The sequence below is a fragment of the Hyperolius riggenbachi genome, chromosome 5 (assembly GCF_040937935.1).
Source record: "Hyperolius riggenbachi isolate aHypRig1 chromosome 5, aHypRig1.pri, whole genome shotgun sequence".
In the NCBI taxonomy this organism is placed as follows: Eukaryota; Metazoa; Chordata; class Amphibia; order Anura; family Hyperoliidae; genus Hyperolius; species Hyperolius riggenbachi.
In genome coordinates this window covers 71,117,851-71,139,215 of record NC_090650.1, presented here as the reverse complement: position 1 = coordinate 71,139,215, position 21,365 = coordinate 71,117,851, and the positions used below count along the sequence as shown (strand labels likewise).

Sequence of the window (21,365 nt, the reverse complement as noted above, 5' to 3'; positions counted from 1 at the left end):
GTGTAAGGTGCTAGGCCTTTTGTGCCTATAAGCTACTGCGAGGTAAATCCAGGCCTGATCGCGACCTAATGGTCGATCGCAAAGGACTGCTTAGTAGATCGTGGTTGCGCATGCCAACGAGCGAGAACGCTGAAGTTGCTCTCAGGGCCGGATTACCAACCAGGCAACAAAAGCAGTCGCTTGGGGCCCCATTCTGAGTCAAAGGGGCCCCATCAGCACCTAAACCAGCCCTCGCCATCCTGTCAGCAGTGGCTGGATGGTATAATGGTTAAAGGGACTCTGAGCAGTGCAGTAACTATGGAAAGATGCATATCATTTTAAAGCTCTCTTTCTCCTCTTTCCAATGATATATAAACGGTCGTCCTATGCCTTTTAGTTTTCGCTATTTTCGCGATTTAAATTTCGGCCACAGGATGACTTTTCTCCAAAGTCGGCAGCTCGATTCAGCACAATGCAATGAAATATAAGGAACCCAGGGGGATATAATTACAAACATCATGCTGGTAGGTGTGAGGATGTAATTAGTTGTGGGTATGCTTAAAGGCATACCCACAGGCACTGCTCGGAGTCCCTTTAAGGGCTCTGCCTGTGACACAGGAGACCAGGGTTCGAATCTCGGCTCTGCCTGTTCAGTAAGCCAGCACCTATTCAGTAGGAGACCTTAGGCAAGTCTTTCTAACACTGCTACTGCCTATAGGGCGCGTCCTAGTGGCTGCAGCTCTGGCGCTTTGAGTCCGCCAGGAGAAAAGCACAATATAAATGTTATTTGTCTTGTCTTGTCAAATGATGCCGTGCGCTGCTGATTGTCTTCAGAGCCAGGCTCTCCTCCTAGGTCCCCCTCCTGCTACTGTGCGCTCTGCCGCTGCCAACTCCTCCCTCCCTTCCCACAGAGAACCACAGCTGCAGCAAGAATGATAGCAACAAATAGCAAATGCTCACTCACCTATCCATGATCCAAGCGATAGAGATCCCGTCATCTGAAACCCATCTGTCTCTTCTACAGTGCAGCCGCTCGCTCTGAACTTCCTGATTCTCAGATCAGACAGGAAGTAGTAATAGTAGTAGTAACAGAGCGGCAGCACTCTAGAGGAGACAGATGGGCTCCGGATGACGGGACCTCTATTGCTTGGATCGCAATAGGTGAATGTGAGTCATCTGGTGCTGTCCTTCTCCCCCGCTGCGGCTGCCTTCTCTGCTGGACTATCGTATTCACTGGGATGGAGGCTGCATGGTGGCTGTCTAGTTTGGGAGGAAATCGGTTGTTCGGTGGTGGGGGTGGTTATGTAATTCTGTCTGGGGAACGGCTTCCGGTTTGGCGGTGTCCAGAGCTTTCTGCTATTGCCAGGCTGGAGATGCAGGGGGAAAGTGCAGCTGCTGTGATATCTGGCGCCCTCTTCACAGGGGTGTCCCAGTCCCTGAGTGCAAATGTCCCAGCCATTCATCTCTCACTCTGCATTTTGCCGTTGCTATTCCCTGCATTGTGCACCCACAGAGGAAAGCGGACTGTTGCTCATAGCAACCAGTAGCTCGGCTGCCCCGGTGTGTGCAGTATGTTGCTGTGCAGCTGCATCTTCTGATTCTATTACGACATGATAGGGGGCCCAAATCAGTTACTTTGCTTAGGGCCCCATTTAGCCTTAATCCGGCTCTGGTTGCTCTGGGCCCCAAGCGATGAAACCATAGAAGTGGAGTGAGCTAGCGGATGTGCATCACTCAACTATCAGCATCGCCGGGATTCCCTTTAAGCTCTGTTGCACAGCCTCATCTCTGATGCCCTCTAGTGGTATCTCTCATTACATGCGCTGCTGGAGGGCTCATAGAGATGACACTGTGCATGGCAGAGCTGTAAAGGAATCCTGGCTGTGTAGATTGGTGAGTGAATCGAGTCTGCTGTTCTGCTCTGCATATGGGAGGGGGAAGCTACACTGGGGGCACAGGGGTTGTTTATGCTGGGAAGGGGGGGCTGCAAATACTGGGGGCACGTATGGCTTTCTATGCTGGGGGCACATGCGACTATCTATGCTGGGGATGGCAGCTGAAAATACTGGTGGCGCATGTGGCTGTCTATGCTGGAGAGGGAGACTGCAAATACTGTCAGTACGTGGGAAAGGGGGGCTGCCAATACTGAGGGCACAAGTGGCTGTCTATGATGGGGAGGGGGGGTTGCGAACACTGGGGGCGCATCTGTCTATGATGGGGAGGAGGCTGCAAATATTGGAGGCACATCTGACTATGTTGGGGAGGGGGCTGCAAATATTGGAGGCACATCTGTCTATGTTGGGGAGGAGGCTGCAAATACTGGGGGCACATCTGTCTATGCTGGGGAGGAAAAAATAACAACACAGATCCTGAGTTAAACAACAACTAACAAAATAGTTCCCTTTCAGGGGAATAAAACTTAACATTTATTGGTCCAGTTAAAATTAGAGTAGGACTGTCATACTATTGGCTACAATCAAAGTTGATACAGTAGGTAAATTATATTGGAGAAAACTCTCCTCCTACTTCAACTCAGAGTACTTAGTTACAAATTACAAAGACCCCCCACCATATAAAAAAAAAACGACATGTTTCACTTCCTAATGGAAGCTTTCTCAAGGGACAAAGTGCAGTGCATTAGTATGCTGGGGAGGAGGCTGCAAATATTGGAGACACATCGGTCTATGCTGGGGAGGAGGCTGCAAATATTGGAGGCACATCTGTCTATGCTGGGGAGGAGGCTGCAAATATTGGAGGCACATCTGTCTATGCTGGGGAGGAGGCTGCAAATATTGGAGGCACATCTGTCTATGTTGGGGAGGACGCTGCAAATATTAGAGGCACATCGGTCTATGCTGGGGAGGGGGCTGCAAATACTGGAGGCACATCGGTCTATGCTGGGGAGGGGGCTGCAAATATTGGAGGCACATCTGTCTATGCTGGGGAGGGGGCTGCAAATATTGGAGGCACATCTGTCTATGCTGGGGAGGAGGCTGCAAATACTGGAGGCACATCTGTCTATGCTGGGGAGGAGGCTGCAAATATTGGAGGCACATCTGTCTATGCTGGGGAGGGGGCTGCAAATATTGGAGGCACATCTGTCTATGCTGGGGAGGAGGCTGCAAATATTGGAGGCACATCTGTCTATGCTGGGGAGGGGGCTGCAAATATTGGAGGCACATCTGTCTATGCTGGGGAGGGGGCTGCAAATATTGGAGGCACATCTGTCTATGCTGGGGAGGGGGCTGCAAATACTGGAGGCACATCTGTCTATGCTGGGGAGGGGGCTGCAAATACTGGAGGCACATCTGTCTATGCTGGGGAGGGGACTAGTCTTTCATGTGGAATTCAAATAAAATTGATTCATGTTTGTGGCAGTAATATGACAAAATGTGGAAAACTTCAAGGGGGCCGAATACTTTTGCAACCCACTGTATATTAATGTAACAGACTCATTGTAACATTTATGTAACAGTGGACTCGTCGATTCATTTTTGTTATTTTAACATCTCATGGCTCCCTACTGTCCTGAGGGACAGTCCCTCTTTGGGATCTATTGTACAGTTGTACAGAGGCGCCACAAGTATAAAAAGATGTAAAATATTTTAGCGGTGGACTTACCTCCCCAAAGTAGACACAAAATGTTGTTGATAATTTCAACAAATAAACAATTTATTTACATACTTCGGGTAAGTGCAACGCGTTTTGTGGGCATATCACACGAAATGCATCGCACTTACCCGGAGTACGTAAATAGAGTGTTTATTTGTTGAAGTTCTCAACAACATTTCATGTCTACTTTGGGGAGGTAAGTCCACCGCTAACCCCCCAGTGTTCTTTTTAAAATATTTTACCTCTTTTTATACTTGTGGCGCCTCTGTACAACTGTACAATCATTGTGTCCACCCCTGGTGGAGGGGATTTCCAATCTACAGAGAGCGACTTCTTAATCCTGAGTGGGGACAGGTCTAATACTCCCCACCTGCCTACATAGTGGTTACTTGGACGGTAACCCAGATTTGTGAGTATAACACTATACTTACCCTTTCATTCCTCATAAATTCAGTACATACTACACTATATTGGGCTCTCTGTGTCTTCTTATCCTCTTTGGGAACTAAATCCCTCTATTTCCCTCATTTGTGTTTAATAGACCCCAAGTATTATTTTTATAATTTAAATTGACATATTTCTTATCGTAAATGTAAAAATGAAGGAGAACTAATGATGAGAAAGAGGACCAGTGTGGTCTAAATGTTAAAACTTTGTCTTTTGCTTCTGATTTCTTTCCGGTATCAGTGACTAGGAGTGTAGTGGGGGCGTGACTAGGGGTGCGGCAGGGGTGTGTCTTAAAGTGTCGGGAGGTATGACGTGTACATTTTGACGTGAGTTCCTTTGCTTGTTTTCAGGTGTAGCCGATGAGCTGGGCCTTGCAGAGGAGTGCAGGCGTCGCGGACAGAACGCTCTACCGTCCAGCAGCAGCCGGCCCTCCAGGCCTCACCGACCTCCCGCTGTCTCCAGGCACACTCACAGCTTAATCAGCGACGAGGAGGAGGAGCAAGATAAACTGAGGGGCACAAACATCATTGGGGAATCTCATTATTCAGCAGGTGTGCACAGACCACATAATGAAGGTCCTAACGATGGTAATGTGTATATCAGCCAGTCAAGTAAATGCACAACACTGCCAGAAAAGACACAGAAAAGCTGCTGTTCACTGATGTAATCCACCTGCACAGCACAAGTCTGTACTAATGCACAGAATACAGGCATGCATACTGCTGAGAGCATAGCCACAAATGAGTAACACTTGGCTGTACTTATCTATAAGGCCCAGTTTAGGCTCCCTGCACACTGCAAACCCGTTTTCCGATTCCGATTTGCAATTCCAATTTTCCCTGAATGCAATCAACAGAAAAACGGAGTAAAAAACGCAGCATGCAGTAACGATTAAAAGTCGGAATCGGTATCGGATGTAAAAAACGATTAAAAATCGGAATCTCATGCAGAGTGCAGGGAGCCTTACAGAGGTTTTTCAAACAGTTAAACGCCACATTTAAAGAACCCTAGACCTGGTAGTGATATGGAGGCTGCCATATTTATTTCATTTTAAACAATACCAGTTGCCTAGCTGTCCTGCTGATCGCTTTGGTTGCAGTAGTGTCCGAATCACACACCTAAAACAAGCATGGGGCATATCTAGTCAGACTTCAGTCAGAGCACCTGATCTCCATGCTTGTTCAGGGTCTATGGTTAAAAGTATGGGAGGCAGAGGATCAGCAGGACAGCCAGGCAATTTGCATTGTTTAAAAGGAAATAAATATGTCAGCCTTCGTGTCTCTCTCACTTCAGGTGTGCAGTAAAGCCATAAAATGCTGTAATGTGAAATGGCAATCAGCCTGAACACAAAAAAAGCCTTTTAGGCCATTATATTTGATGTCCAATGTGTCCAGCAACCGTTGATCAGGAAAAACCCACGCAAACCCTAACAAGTTAAATACATGCAAACTTGATAAAAATGCTGCATGTTCAATTGTCTGGTGCTGCCTGAGACTCACTTAGGCAAGATTCACACTTATCTAAAGTGGTGTGCAAATTTTCAAGAACGCAATCGCCACACATGCAATGGAAGTTGAAGGAGATTTGGATTCCTGTTTAAAAATTGGAAAATTGTGCAATTGTGAAAAAGCTCCTGCGAAAAACTCATTCAAACACAAATAGTGACTGGAAATTGCAAAAGAAAGTGTTGTGTTTTCCACACTAATAAGTGTGAACCCTGCCTTAAGGAATGCCTTGATAAACACATACAAGCACTGTACGCACTTTAAAAAAAAAAAATGTCCATGTAAACTAGACCTATCAGATTGTCTAGAAAATTGCTTGTGTAAGGGTTCGGTACCATTATGGGCTTCATTTCCCAAGGTTTCCCAAGGTTGAAGAGGAGTGCAGAATGTAGAACCCTAATTTAGTCTAGGATTTTCTTTAATACATGCAATACGCAATTTGCATTAACTAGCAATGCGCAAAGTCAGCATGTCTGTACTTTTTGCCGTAAATATATTTAAAATACCAGCCAGCTTCTACCTTGGTCCTCTAGCTGCTTGTGCTGCTAATGTTAGCACTTTATAAAGCAGAATAATTATAATAATAATTTGCAGTACCACTGAAAATGAAAAGTGTATCCTCCACCATGGTTGTTCTATTTGTAACTTTGCAAACTCTGTTATATATTGTGTGTTTCAATATATTTAGAGGAAACCTAAAGTCAATGAATAAAATCCAGTTCAACTTACCTGGGGATTCTACCGTCCCCCTGCAGCCGCTTGTGCCCGCGCCAGGACAAACTGATCCTCCAGTCCCCCGCAGCGACAAAGTTTCTTTTTTGGGGGGTAGACCTGCGCATGCACAGTATGGGAGAATCTCATACTGCGCATGCGCAGGACGCTCCCGGCGCCAGGATCGTGAACAAGGATGTACGCAACCAGGGCCGCGCAGGCACAGTGGCCATCGACTGGCTGAGTCGCTGAAAATCGAAACTGCGGGGAACCAGAGGATCGGTTTGTCCTGGCGCGCGCACAAGCGGCTGCAGGGGGACGGTAGAAGCCTCAGGTAAGTTCATCTGCATTTTTTTTATATTATTGACTTTAGGTTTCTTATAAATACATTGAAACACACAATATATAACAGAGTTTGCAAAGTTACAAATAGAACAACCATGGTGGAGGATATACTTTTCATTTACAGTGGTACTGCAAATTATTATTATTCAGCTTTATAAAGTGCTGACATTACGCAGTGCTGTACAATATAATACAACAGGGGAGATAATACAACTTTAAACAACATTTACGGGAACATTCAAAGCGTTAAACAATAGTACACAAAAAAGTGAAACAACAAGAAACAATGGTGGGCAGATTGCAAGGAAGCGATAGATACAGAGGCCAAGTCACTGAGTTCAGATGGTGGTGGAGAAGAGCATGCAGGGAAGAGGGCCCTTCCAAAAAAGGTTTACAATCTAAGGGGTGGGGGAGAGGGACACATGGAGGAGGTGGAGTGTAAGTCCAAGGAAGGGGATTGGAGCTATGAAGATGGCGGGCAAGCGATGGTAAACAGATGGGGATTTAAGGCCTGCTTGAATGATTTGAAAGGTGGGGCAAGCCTAATGGATGGAGCGACTTCCATAGAGTAAGGGCGGCTTTATCCTGGAGCCTTGCGAGGTGATGCGAGAAGTGAACATCCATAGAGTCATGGTTGAGCAAGTTGGGGAGTATCTTAGGATGAGATCGGAGATGTAAGAAGGGGAGATATGGTGGATGGATTTGCATGCCAGGCAGATCAGTTTAAACTTTAAATTTAATGATGAGGGGGACAGGGAGCCAGTGAAGGGACTTGCAATGTGGGGCAGCTGATGAGGAGCAATGGGAGGAGTGAATGAGCCTGGCAGCTGCACTCATAACGGATTGCAGGAATTGCAATCTAGTCTTGGGAAGTCCAGAAAGGAGGGTGGTTCAGTAGTCCAGATGAGGGAGGTGACCAGATCATGGACTAGGAGTTTGGCGGTATCAGGGATTAGTTGGGAGTGAATTTTGGCAATGCTGCAGAAATGGAAGTGGCACAACCTGGAGATGTTTTGGGGGGGAAAGGAGATTGCTGAGTCGAGGATGACACCCAGACAATGGGTTTGAGGGACAGGGCGGATGAACGGGTCATTGATAGTAATAAAGACATCAAAACGGGGACTAAATGAATGGGATGGGAAAATCATAAGTTCAGTCTTTTCCGGGTTGAGTTTAAAAAAATCTGTCAGACATCCAGGTAGAGATAGTGGACAAGGAAGTGGAGATTTTATCCAAAGTACGGGGGAAGAGATCAGGGGTGCGAAGGTTGATTTGGGTGTCGATAGTGTAGAGGTGGTAGTTGAGAAGGTAATATGACCTATAATGATGGAATGAACATACATGCAGATCACAAAAATACAGTACTGCAGCCAGAGATCAGCAGGATGTGAGGCAACTGGTATTGTTTAAAAGGAGATAAATGTAAATCCTTATACCTCTCATTTCAGGTTCCCTTTAAGTTCTTGCCAGAAAATAGTGCTGATAGATAAGTGAATGTCATGCCCTGTGCTAAGCTGTCCCTCATTGGATGCTGACATTTGCACAGCAAACAGAATATGACGTATACTTTAGATAATCTTCTCCAATATTTATATACTGCAAGTCTCTCTGCAGTCCTGCTTCTGCACAGACCAGTGAAATCAAAGCAGCTGGTGTTTGCATTGCTTAGAATGAATGGAGCTCTGTGGTACAGGCGTTCTCACCCAGGAATTGAATATTTAACATTGAGACAGGGGTGTAGAAGCTGCCATGGAACCCTGAGGCAGGAGAGACCCATCTTGTCCCTATTGCTGCTCCATTTATTTACATGGTGTCATCCAGGGGCATTACTAGAAATCACTGGGTCCCCTTGCAAAACTTTTCATGGGCACCCCCCCCCCCCCCCCCCCCAAAAAAAAACCAAAAAACAAAAAACAAAATGGAAAAGCAGTATACTAAAAAAACACATACTTAAAGTATAGATAGCCAGTTATAGGTGCCCCCTGTATAGGCAGCCTGGTATAAGTTCCCCCAGCATAGGTAACCTGGTGTAGGTGCCCTAGTATAGGTAGCCTAGTATAGGAGCCCCCAGTATAGGTAGCCTGGTGTAGGTGCCCCCGGTATAGGTAGCCTGGTTTAGGTGCCCCAGTATAGGTAGCCTAGTATAGGAGCCTCCAGTATAGGTAGCCTGGTGTAGGTGCCCCCGGTATAGGTAGCCTGGTGTAGGTGCCCCCGGTATAGGTAGCCTGGTGTAGGTGCCCCAGTATAGGTAGCCTAGTATAGGAGCCCCCAGTATAGGTAGCCTGGTGTAGGTGCCCCCGGTATAGGTAGCCTGGTGTAGGTGCCCCCGGTATAGGTAGCCTGGTGTAGGTGCCCCCGGTATAGGTAGCCTGGTGTAGGTGCCCCCAGTATAGGTAGCCTAGTATAGGTGCCCCCCAGTATAGGTAGCCTGGTATAGGTGCCCCCCAGTATAGGTAGCCTGGTGTAGGTGCCCCAGTATAGGTAGCCTAGTATAGGAGCCCCCAGTATAGGCAGCTTGGTGTAGGTGCCCCAGTATAGGTAGCCTGGTATAGGTGCCCCCCAGTATAGGTAGCCTGGTATAGGTGCTACCAGTATAGGTAGCCTAGCCTGGTATAGGTGCCCCTAATTTAGGTAGCCTGGAGGGGTGAGCAGCGGGTGAAAACGGCCTCCCCTCTCACCTCCGGCCCACATCAGCGCTCTCCCCTCCAGAAACAAGAAATTACAGCAGCAGGCAGGGACTACGGGACTACTCACCTCTTTCGGGTTCCGTGCAATGGAGCTCCAGTCTTCTCTGTTGCTGCCCTGCTCACTCCACTTCCGGATTATAGCAATATGAACTAAGTGTATGATAAAAAAAAATTATAAAACCACTGGTGAAAACAACAAAATGTTGGCATTGTCAATATTTCCAGATGTTCCTAAGCCTCTTTACAGGTCAGTGAATGATCCAGCACATTGAAGGACCAATAGGATGGCTTGAAAAATCACCCCTGACATGGAGGTGCTTCCTCTTGACACTCATCAACAGCCGCACTTCTGCTGGGTCTAGCCCTGAAACAAACAAAGGCTTTGTTCTTTGGTTTTCAAGGAAGGTAGTCTAGGTTATGTTTTAAGACTGCTGATTTTATGTTGGCCAAGTTCAATTCAGGATCATTCAGAGTTTACTGTCTGGTGATGTGCTGGTCTGGCTGAATGGTTGTTAGATCATAGTTTGCTTGGCCAGAAAACTGCTTGTAGTCTGTGCCACATAGCATGGAGGAGAAGTCCTCATGGAGAGTCCACAAGAGAGGAGAAATGATATTTCATTTAATGTGACCAGGGCAGGCATTTTAGCTAATAATCCAGAGATCCCATCGGTTTCTGCACAGGATTAACATCATTTATACAGGATTATTGGGCATGCTTTGGCTTCTGATGTGAAAGCATCAGTGTACTTCAGAAATGAATATGAATGCTTTATATTTACACTTGACTGATACACTAACTGCAACGTAACTTCTACCACTGCACCACCCTTTATCTCCCTAAATCACAGCCATTTTCACAGCATGGTGCCTTTAAACCTTTTCTCCATTTTCCAAGCTCTATGGAAGTGGATCGGTTTGTCACTGTTTATTTGTAATCTCGGTAATTAACGCTTAAGCATATTTAAAGGAATACTATCGATACCCAAGTGTTCTAAAATGACAGTGTGCAAATAATGTCTAAGTAGCTGTGTAAACATTTTCCTACTTTTCATGTTAAATATCAGAGGAAAAAGCTGTAATTTATTAAAGGGTAGGATTTAGCTATATTGGAACAAATTAATTGCAGAAGGGGTGTCTGCTTCAATGCACAGCCAGAGTTGCATATCAGACTACAGAAAGCAAATATCAAACATATCAAACTCTGAAAGCAAAAACAGTATTAAAAGCTGTGACAATTAGTTACATTTCCTCTGCTCTTTTCAGACACTTCAGACAGAAACACAGGACACAGGATCTTCAGCTGTTGGGGGCTCTCTCTCTCTGTCACACAGAGTTAACTGATAAAGTGTGAGGAATTTCCCCTCTCCTCATGGCTCAGTCAGCCGTCAGTTTTGGCGTCAGTAAAGTTTGAATGTATTTTGATAACCGTAAACAAAGAAGTTGCTACTAAAATGTATATACCAGTACTTAGCAGCACTTCCCAAACAATTCCTGTGTCAATTGAAAAACATATGTGAATCGATAGGATTCCTTTAAGGTTTAATTTTATTGCAAAACAGCCCGTTAGCTTTGGGCAGAATTCAGTGATCTAAGATGGACATGCAACAACCTACAACATCCAATCAAAAATCATTACTATAATATCGTTAAAGCCAACATGTAATTGGTTGCTTTGGGCTGCTTGTTGTACGTCAGTATTATTAGCTGAAATCCTATCGCTCTTACATATCAATAATGTGCAATGTCTGGTAAAAGCTCTCAGGGCTTTATTGGAATCAAGGCTTTGCAGTTGCTTTATTTGTATTTCTGTAAAGCCTCTAATTTATTCAAGATTATATTATATCCAAAGCCACACAATTTTTCGTCACAACTACTAGTAAGGGGTAGGGAACATATTGCTCGGGAGCCAGACGTGGCTCTTTTGATGGCTACATCTGGCTCACATACACATCAGTAGGGGTTGATTCACTAAGCTACACTGCTCAAGCAGCACATCTTAGTGTGGCAGTGCAAGTAAAGTTTTCAGAGTAGGCACGCTACTGCTGTAGCATGCACTACTAACTTACTCGCGCTACCCCCAAAACTGACTGCTCCAATTGTCCTACCTTGAATCCTGTCAAGTCCAGTGACTTTGTAGGACGAGATCCCTGCACTTTGATTGGCCCAATAGGCTGCCTGTCACCTGTCCTACAAAGTAAATAAACCCCCAAGTCATCTAGCTAATTGTGCAAGTGGTTAGTCGGTATTTCTCCTGTCTGGCTCTCTGGGAAATTTGCTGAGGTTGCTGAAACGCAAGAGAAGCTGAAGACGTGTCTGACACTTCTGCTGCCAGGAGGATCAACTGTATACACATCACCATGGCAGCAGGGACGCGAGCCCTCTGCTGCGCATGCGCACTGTGCCAGTTTGAAACATATTGTGTGGCTGTCACGTAATTACATTTTAAAATTAGTGGCGTTTATGGCTCTCTCAGCCAAAAAGGTTCCTGACCGTTGTACTAGTGGCTTTTTCCATTGCAAATTGAACCTCATTTGAACTTAAGAAGTTGCTTTGTACTAGGCAAAATGTCTTGTAGAACACAACGTGTCCATTTGAAACTAATTTATCTCTTTTGTTGGAACACATTGATTATAGTTGATTACACTTTGGTACTGTACAGCATTACTGTTTGCAATAGCAGTTTATCCCCTGAGAAGGCACTACACCTACTGTTTAGATGGCTCCTGTTCATGAAAATTGGAAGCCATCAGGACCAGGCGTGCAGGGCCTCCAGCCTTGTGTGCTGTTGTGAGGAGAGGTTAATGAGGCTTAATTGAATCAGTGAAGCTGCAGTTGGGTACAGTTGCACAGTAGAGACACAGCCTAACCATGCTCTGATTTCCTGCTGTCAATCGTTAATAACATAGTGCTAAAGGTACACACCTTTGACTGATGTCGCTCGTTGGGGATCAGGACCTGATCCCCTTGGGCAACATTGCTGGGCCGGGTTGCACAATTGCATGGTAGCTTTGTAGCGGACGATGCGCTATGTTGCTATGCGGGTTGTATGGGGGGACGATCAGAGTCAGGGGGATTGAATGGGGGAGCATCTCTTTTAGTCAGCCTAAATGAGTACATGCAAGCAGGGTGTCATTTGAAGTGGAGTGGACATAATGAGGAGCACCTTTCAGTATTAGCATAAGAAAGTGATTGGAGGAGGAAGTGGTGTGGGCACCCGAGGCCTGAGCAAGCAATCAAGGTTTGATGGGCGGAGTTGCACTTTAGCATCTCTGCCTTCAGCACTGAATGACCTTGTCCCAACCCTGGAAGTCAAGAATCTTAATTAGCATTAAGGTTATCTCTGCTGAGGTCATTCTTGGTGGACAGTGTCATATTTTTGCCAGTCTTGTGTGTCAGATGTGAGATGTTTTACTGCTTTAGTGTCTGCCCATACAGTATATAGTTGGTAGCTGTTCTGTGTCTGTATAGTATGCAGACTGCCACCCCCCAAAAGTGCATGATCCTGGAGAATTCCATTTAATATTAAAACTAGGAAGGCCCCCTCTATCTGTGGCGTTCAATTCAGAACTGTTCAGGTGCAAGTTTCAAACTGCGTGAGCACAGGGAAAGCAATCGTTGGTACTTGAGCACTTTCACTGTGCAGGCAACGTTCAAAACTGGCACTTTCACTGTTCAGAATCACTCTGTACCTCTCGGAGGAATTTCTGGAAGACTGTGGAAATAAGAGGACCAGGCACAGGGAACAGGAGGTGGGGACACCAATGGGACAATGATGAGCAGTGTCAAGTAATTTAGCCCACCACAGGCTTTAATAAACAGGGTTTTCCCCAATTCAAGGGTACTTTAAATTATTTTTATTTGTGCTTTTATAAGAGAGATTCCAGATTTTTAGTCTGATTTGGGAAGAAGTCTCATGTATGATGCATGAGGTGATTATCGATTTGGATTAGTAGTGTGGCCTTAGGCCCGGGCTACAGAAAGTAGATTAATTGTTTAACGGCAAAATATTTTATCCCGTATAGACAAGTGAGTTGACAAGGAGTTAAAGCTCTTGATGTCAGACGATTAATCTTGTTTATGTAGACCAGGCGTTAATGGGGAAGTGTTCACCTGTACCTGTATGCACTTATCTACTAACCTGGGCAGGGAAAGACTTCTGGTTTTCCTTATTAAAGGGGCTTCCAGATTTCAATATAAATTCACCCTGCCCCTTCCAGCATAAGCATGAGGGGAGATACTCTAACATTTGACTAGGGCGCTCTGCTGGGGGTGGGGGCAGGTTTTCTTTAGCAAAGTACCCCCCAATAGGTTAGTATTGCTAGGGGGAGGGGCAAGGGGTGGTGTGGAGACACTTAGTAGTGTGCTTCCGATCTCTTTGGGGAATACAGCATGGATTTTTGATAAGAGGGGTGGGCATGTTTTTTTTTTTTATGTTGTAATTAACGGAAAAACATCTTTTTAAAAATAATAAAGTTGTAGGGATTTTGTATGGAGAATTCCCTTGACAGAGAAAAAAAATGTTTGAAACACATCCCTGCAGCAATTTTTAGCCACCAATGGCAAGGACTCAGTTAGTGAATTTGAATATACCAAAGCAGGCTGGTATTTGTGTTGTGTAAAAGGAAGGGCAGTTTTTGGCATTCACACCTGTCCATGTCTTTCAGACCAAAGATCACTCCACAGGTCACTGCAAAATTAAGAATACTATTTAACTGCATTATTGATCGAGGGGAAACTTGGGGTTGAGTTACCAAAAGTTATAAGTTTACTTATACTACTTGCCGACTGCTCCACGCCAATTGGCGTGAGCAGTGCGGCAGCCCCAGGACCGCTCCACGCCGATTGGCGTGAACGGCCGTCTATGGGGCTAGCAGGAGATCGCGCGCAGGCTGTGCATGCATCTCATGCTTGAGGGGCAGAGCTCCACCCCGCCTTCAGTCTCCCAAGCGCCAAGGGCGATTGCCGCTCAAGAGACTGTTAGACAGCGGTTTCGACGTCTAATTACTTTGTACAGCGCTGCGATCTGCAGCAGCGCTGTACTGGGGACAGCCGTGTGACATGGCTGTCCCCCTGGCTCACAGGAGAGCGATCGGCTGAAGCTTATGACAGCCGATCACATGATTGGCTGGCTGGGGGAGGGAGGGACGGGAATGGGGAAAAAAAAATAGTAAAATGTATTTAAAAATAAATGAAATAAATATTGATAAAATAAACAATGTGGGGGCGATCAGACCCCACCAACAGAGAGCTCTGTTGGTGGGGGGAAAAGGAGGGGGGAATCACTTGTGTGCTGTGTTGTGTGGCCCTGCAGCTTTGCCTTAAAGCTGCAGTGGCCCAATTAAGTAAAAATGGCCTGGTCACTAGGGGAACACCGCGGTCCTCAAGTGGTTAAAGAGTACCAGAACAGAGAATTCTATGAAGACTGCCATGTTTAGCTCAAGTTTGATAGCCATATTTACCCCTGGATTTACTATACAGATCACCAAATCACCGCAGTGCCCAAAATCACCAGGTAAAGAGAGACGCGCTACTACTGTTCTTAGTAGGTAGACGTTCTGCTGTTCTTATGAGATATAAGAAGTAGAGGTGGTTGATGCTGTACTATTTAAATTCTTCATGCAAATTTCTGCAGCTTGAAAGTGGACCAATGGAATTCCAGCTTTGATTGGTCCATTTTCAAGCTACGTAAATCTGCATACAGAATTTGCGTACTGCTACATCAGCTGGGAATTATTTGCATCTGATTGACCATCTCTAGTAAGAATCTGGTAGCTCCATTCTTGCCTCTGTCCAAATTGTACATTTTTAGGTTTGAGCTGTAGGTTAGACCCGTAACACCTCACATTAGATAGTGTCCTCCAGTGACACACTGCACACAATATTACTTCTCCTAATCATAGGCTTGATTATCAATCGCCATTCCCAAATTTCTTTCTTTTTACAACCTTCCCCTCTGTCTTCCAGTAATCCATGTTGTATTTTATATTTTGGATACAGTGCATCCATCTATTCTTCTCCAGAAATGGTTTCAAGGCCAACAGGTGTTAAAGCAATACTGAAATGAGCTTCAAAAAATTGTTTAGATACTCAGTTATGGAGAGGGATGGCTCTGGACCCCATGGAGCCTTCCCTGTCCTCTCTCTGTCCCCTCATTCCACCGATGTCCCGCCTTGAATTTCCATGCCTTTGGGACTCCTTGGCGTCCTCAAGAGCTTCCGAAGACGGGAGCATCTGTACTGCAAATGGGCAAGTCCAAACTCAGATGTGTGCCGTATAGATCTGCTGGTCTCTGGAAGTACTCATGGACACAAATACTTCTAAAGGCTGCCGGAGGAGGGCCGAAGAGGTATTCAACCAAGCTGGTTTGAAGAACTTCATCGGGGCCCAGTGGTGGAATGAGGGGACAGAGAGAGGATCAGAAAGGCTTTGAGACCCAGAGCCTTCCCTCTCCATAGGTGAGTATCTAACTCATTTTTTTTCGTCCCGCTTCAGTATTGCTTTAATTAGTATGTCCTATAAAAGTGCCTCTTTTATCATTTCTATTTGTGCAGTGTCTAAGTGGATATGTATCTTATCATATTCTGGTGAATTGGTACATTAGTTCCAAAATGCAATACTCTTCTTAATCTCTTACCAGCATATGAGCCCTTGTTAATGAGTGAAACACATACCGTAAGCCAGAATGTTGTTCCCTAATATTACATTTTACAAGATAAAGCATGTGACCTTCAATAGTTCCTCACTGACCATGTTTTCTCAGGACTCAAAGACAGCAACAAGAGAAGGAGACAGAAGCTTCGAGAGGAGCAGAAGAAACTGAAGCCTTCCAGACCATACCACTAACCTGGACTCACCAGTTCTAGTTACCCCACACTAGAGTGCAACACAGCTCCTTGGCTGCATCATTAACACCTTCTTTGTTTTATTTTGTATATTCCCTTATAGCTTTGTCACCAGACTAATTATATAATGATAGATGGCTGCTGGCAGCACTGGCCCATCTGTCTACACACCGTGATTGAGTTTCCCTCTGCTGGTACAGTGACTGGTGTCCAGCCGGTAGACCGCAATACTGTCCAGCACAGGGAAGTATCTTCACAACAGGCTGAACAGCTTCCAGCTCCAATTTGTTCTGTTCAAGTTTTCATGAATTCCCATCAGTATGAACAAACTCAAATAATATTGTGATTGCACTAGAAATATTTCACTTTGTGTCATAGGGATTAAAGCAGTTGGTACTTTAAAGTATCACAGCCAAGATTTCTTTTTGGCAGTAGGTATCATTTGTCAATCTTTCCTACTCTGAATGTACAGCTGTTGCTGTTGGTTCTTGTGAAATGCTGTTTGTATTGTGTTTGATCTTCATCAGCTGTGATTCTCACCACTCTGCTGGACTGTTTTCAGGAACTGGAGTGATTTTCATTTTTCTATTCTTAGAATGTATTTGTTCTAGTACATTTGCAGTGAATTGATCTTCTTGGTTGACTGGTGGGTGCTTAGTTTGACAGCGTAGGACAAGAAAATAAGTTGTTGACATGAACATTAGGTTATGTCTTGATTTTAATGAGTTAACCTAGAAATTTGATAGTATAAGGACAACACTACTCAAAATTGAAGTCTAAATTTTAGGATTACTGTAGCTGGGCTTATCTTTTGTCAAGTAATTAAAGAAGTCCTCCTGGAAGTGTTATTATTCTCTGGAGGACAAGGAGGTCAGTGTTAAAGTCCTGATTACCCTTGCCTCACCTACAACCATCTGGTCAATCAGGACTTTATAAGTTCAGTTCTCAAACACTTCTCCGCAGTTGCACTGCGTCATTGTCTGTGAGAAGGCTTCATAGGCCTCAATATGAGGGTCTTAGTTGGTTATGTGATGTGGCTGAATGATGGAGTGTTGTGGCCGCTCATAAGTTTATGGGACCTGAACATTGAATTTCTTGTTCTCTGAAGGCAAGAGGTAAGTATAACATTGTCAATAACATTTAATCTACCCAGCCTCCACAGATTATTTTCTAAAGTCAATCTATAAATGAATTGGAAGTCCATCCAAAGCTGATGTTCATTATGGGTAGATTTTTTTTTGTACTCTAAATCATCCAGATAATTTGATGGTAATGTTCTCTATATGAAATTCCTAGCTGTTCTTCACAGTATGGAATCTGAAAACCCATCTTCCATTAAAAAGTTTGGATGGTCTGGGGAAGAGTTGGTGCCTCTGCAAAGCTTCTATTTCTGTCTTTGCCCCAACTGGTAAGAATTCCCCTCAACTCTTTAAGATACCCTATGTTGCTCTTCTTCCTTCAGAGTGATGACATCAGATGTGTGACTGCATTAAACGATCTATAGGTCCGATCTGTATACACTCTTTTATCTAAATGTAAACCGTAGTAGAGTATTGTAATGTGTTAGTTATTAGTCAAAGCAGAGAGTTTTGAAAAAGGATTCTAACATTTATTGACTTGCTTGCTCAATCTATTAGCCAATCAATGTTTTCAGCTTTCTGCTCTAAATGTAAATTAATATACAATCCTGTTCTTTCACCCCTTAATTTTAGATGGCAGCTGATATAGTTCCCCTGTAGTCATAAATCAGTATAAGTTCCACCCTACTAAGTTTTTTTGACCCAAGTAGAAAAATCAGGTGGGACACTGACAGCCCAAAGAGTATGGAACATTTTTGAACCCCACCTATAGAGACATGCTAGGAGGACTCTTTCTAAATGTAAAATCAGTGCTCCTATATTTCTACCAGGATATTTGCAATGAAGAGACTTAAATGTCCAGGTTCTCTCGCAAAATATGAACACCTTCTGGTTGGCAGGTCTATCTGCTGGTTTATCTGACACTCATGCTATACGTTTAGGTGCATGGCTGTTGTATTGAAGGACAGCTTGGAAAAGATGCTGCCAACAGAATTTGTAGTTAATTAATAAGAGTATGTTTGATCTGTAATTTCAAACTGAGATTTAAAAAAGTGTTTATACAATTTATGCATAGATCACTTGTAGAGTTCCTCACAAGCAGTTTGTAACAGTTGTCTTCTCATTGTCTCTCATTGACTATGGAAAAATGAATGTGAGGTGGAACTTTAAGTAGGAGAAAAAAAAAACTTAGTGAATTGTTTGCCTGGATTTTGGCTCATGCCACCAAATGAAGACCTCCTTTTTGAGTCTGGTCTATGTACAGATACAATTTAATTTTCTGTGAATTTTAGGAAACCCAGAAACAAACTGACCATACAGGATGGGAAAGGAGAAAGAAACTGATGGGGGAAAGGTAGTTAAAATGATACATGGAAGGGAATTAAAAAAAATAAAGGAATGGAAATGGGATGGATAAAAGGTGCAAACACAGAAGGGATCAACCATGTATGCTGCACAATAATTGTAAAACAACTTCTATTAATATATACCATATATATATATATATATATATATATATATATATATATATATATATATATATATATATATATATATATATATATACCTGTATAATGGAGAATGTGAGATGCAATGTTAAATGTAAAATCTCACAACCCAGAAGGGAATGAGGCCTATGCAGATATTTAACTACAAAATGAAAGGTGATGATGTGAAGCATGATGAAATATGGACCAATCCAGGGTGAAAATGGGGGTTTCACCACTTACAACCGGTTTCCTCAAGACCGCAAGCTACTTGAAAATCATCCACAGCAGCAGCTCGCTTCAGTTTGTTTAATCCTCTTATTGACCTCAATTTGGATCCATATTGGAGAGCTGACTTTGCCTACACTATCCAGTGCATTTCACTTGTGTTATGGTGGCTTCCATAAGAAAGCATCATTAATGCGTACCTATGTGTACGCCAATGAGTTGGCCGCCGATGAGTTGGGCACAGGGTAAGCCAAATGACGGCTCACTCTGCTGCCGCTTAAATCCTCAGCGGCGTTAAATACTATTCCCCAGTTGAATCGTAGCAACTAGGAGGGAGAAGCAATTCAGGGTCCGGCGATTGCTAAAAACCCGAATTACTGGTGCCCGGGTGCGCACACCAAAACCACCTGCTTCGTCACCCTTTCTTAAGTGGTTAGGTACCTGCATTACCCTAGTTCTATTGAACCTTGTATTATATACACTAGAAAAGTTTAGCATACATTTGTACGGTTCTGGTGGCCAATAGTTTTTGTTTTCTTTTTTTATGCTTGAACATTGCAGGCCTCGTTCTGTTTTAGTTTAATTATGCCACATACCTCATTCATCCTTTTTTAGTGTTGACCTATTTACCCACCCACCACCCACCTTTCTGCATCCCTTTCCCCCCAAATTCCCCCTACCATGCCTTTACCTTCTTGCCCTGCAAGGTCACTTTGTTTCTGGTTTTGATTTTTTTTACTTCAGGGCTCCCAACCACGATGTGTGAAGCCTTGTTTCTAGATTTAAGTGAATTATCTAAGTAAATAAAAAGGTACATCCAAAACACAAAATGCAAGACTGAACTCCTAAGCATACAGCTGATGTGTTTTGTTTCTTTCTCTCGTTTTTATGCTTTTTCCTCCCCCCCCCCCCCATCCTTTGTATTTATTTGAAGAAATGTTTTCTCCATTTGTGTTAATAAGACAGGATTGTACTGCTGTATTATGTTCAGAGCAAACACATGTATATCAGACTAAAAGAAGTAAAAACATGACAAATATCTCTCGAAGTTGGCAAGTGAGAGAAGATTGTTACCTTCAGAGGGATCCTGAGGTTTTTTTTATGAGACATTTAAGCTTAAATAATAAATAAGTTCTCCCTTAAACTGTTTGTCAGTGTTCTGTTTCAGTGCTAGAGGTGACTTCTGTAGGGAAACGTGTAAAGAATACTTTCTCTTTCTACTTGTGGAAGTTTCTGTAGTCCATGTTTGCATTCAAACTAGAGGATATAGTTTTTGTTGGCTGAAGTTTAACTTTATGATGTGACTTTATCGTGACTGTATGTATGAAAGGCTTTCTGCTGTAATCTTATCAACCCTTTCCAATCCTATGATGACTATGTCCTATGCCCAGGGCCAGATTTCTGGAAAGGCCACCTAGGCCCACGCCTTGGGCGGCTATAGCACAAGGGGCACCTGGACATGAAATAGGGGTTGCCTATATATGAAAGAAAAGGCTGCAAATGGGGAGTAACACATGAAAAGGGAAGCTGATGCCCAAGGGAGCTGTGCATGAAAGGGAGGAGCAGCAATACAGGGTTGATACACTTGGAAGAGGGGATGGGCATGGAATGGGAGGGGTGCTGCTGCTGCACATGGAAGGGGAGTCCCAATATACTTGGCCTAGGGGTGAAAAAAAGTATAAATCTGGCCTTACATATGTCCAATCCTATGTTGGCTACAGCGCAAGAGCTGGCCATGCCCCCCCCCCCCTCCCATGCCCCAGCGGTACCTAGAAATGTATTAAGAGGAAATGGGGCCCTAGCCATGATAGTAGTTTTTGCCCATCGCTGATGGCCTCCTTGCTTTTTTTTTTTTTTTAAATTTGGTGGTAGCTAGCATCCACCAGGCCCCTAGACTCTCTACGGGTCCTAGGCAACTGCCTAGCACCCACGGCAGCAGCACACATCAATCACCCACATCCCCCCCCAGACAGCAGGAAAAAAATTGATTGATAAAATGGATTGAAAAGGGTTAAAGTTTGATATGTACCTGATATCGATCATGTGCTTATGTAGCCTTGCTCAATATTAGATCATAGCTCTGCTGAGATCTAATGTCATTCGCACCAGTTCAGCTGCATGCAATACAAAGCTAATCCAGCCGTTCACAAGCACCGCCCCTGCCAGCCGCTATACCCCACTTCGCATTGGTTATGCCTATTCTACACGTGTTGGGCTGAGGTATAATAACACAAGTTATACACAGCGATGCACTGCAATGGTCCCACCATTAGCTCGTTCAGGCCTTGAATCCACCAGCAGTACGTTACTAAGCTGTTTTTAAGCGCTTGTGATTTGAAAAGCTCTTGCTAATGTAATGCTATGGGAGTGATCCCACTTGAGCGATGTGATTTTATAAAAATCCCCCATAGCATTGCATTAGCAACAGCCTTTCAAATCACTA

General features: G+C 44.1%; 1 protein-coding gene across 2 annotated transcripts in view; it reads left to right on the top strand.

Moving 5' to 3' along the window:
* DNAJB6 (DnaJ heat shock protein family (Hsp40) member B6) overlaps nucleotides 1-20,066 on the top strand; it is a 138,014-nt gene extending 117,948 nt beyond the window's left edge. For both annotated transcript variants that reach the window (XM_068235859.1, XM_068235858.1), the window contains exons 9-10: nucleotides 4,389-4,589; nucleotides 16,047-20,066. In XM_068235859.1, the coding sequence (XP_068091960.1) occupies nucleotides 4,389-4,589; nucleotides 16,047-16,129 (284 nt within the window). In that variant the 3' untranslated portion in view covers nucleotides 16,130-20,066. The remainder of the gene's footprint in view (nucleotides 1-4,388; nucleotides 4,590-16,046) is intronic.
* Nucleotides 20,067-21,365: the final 1,299 nt, after the last annotated feature.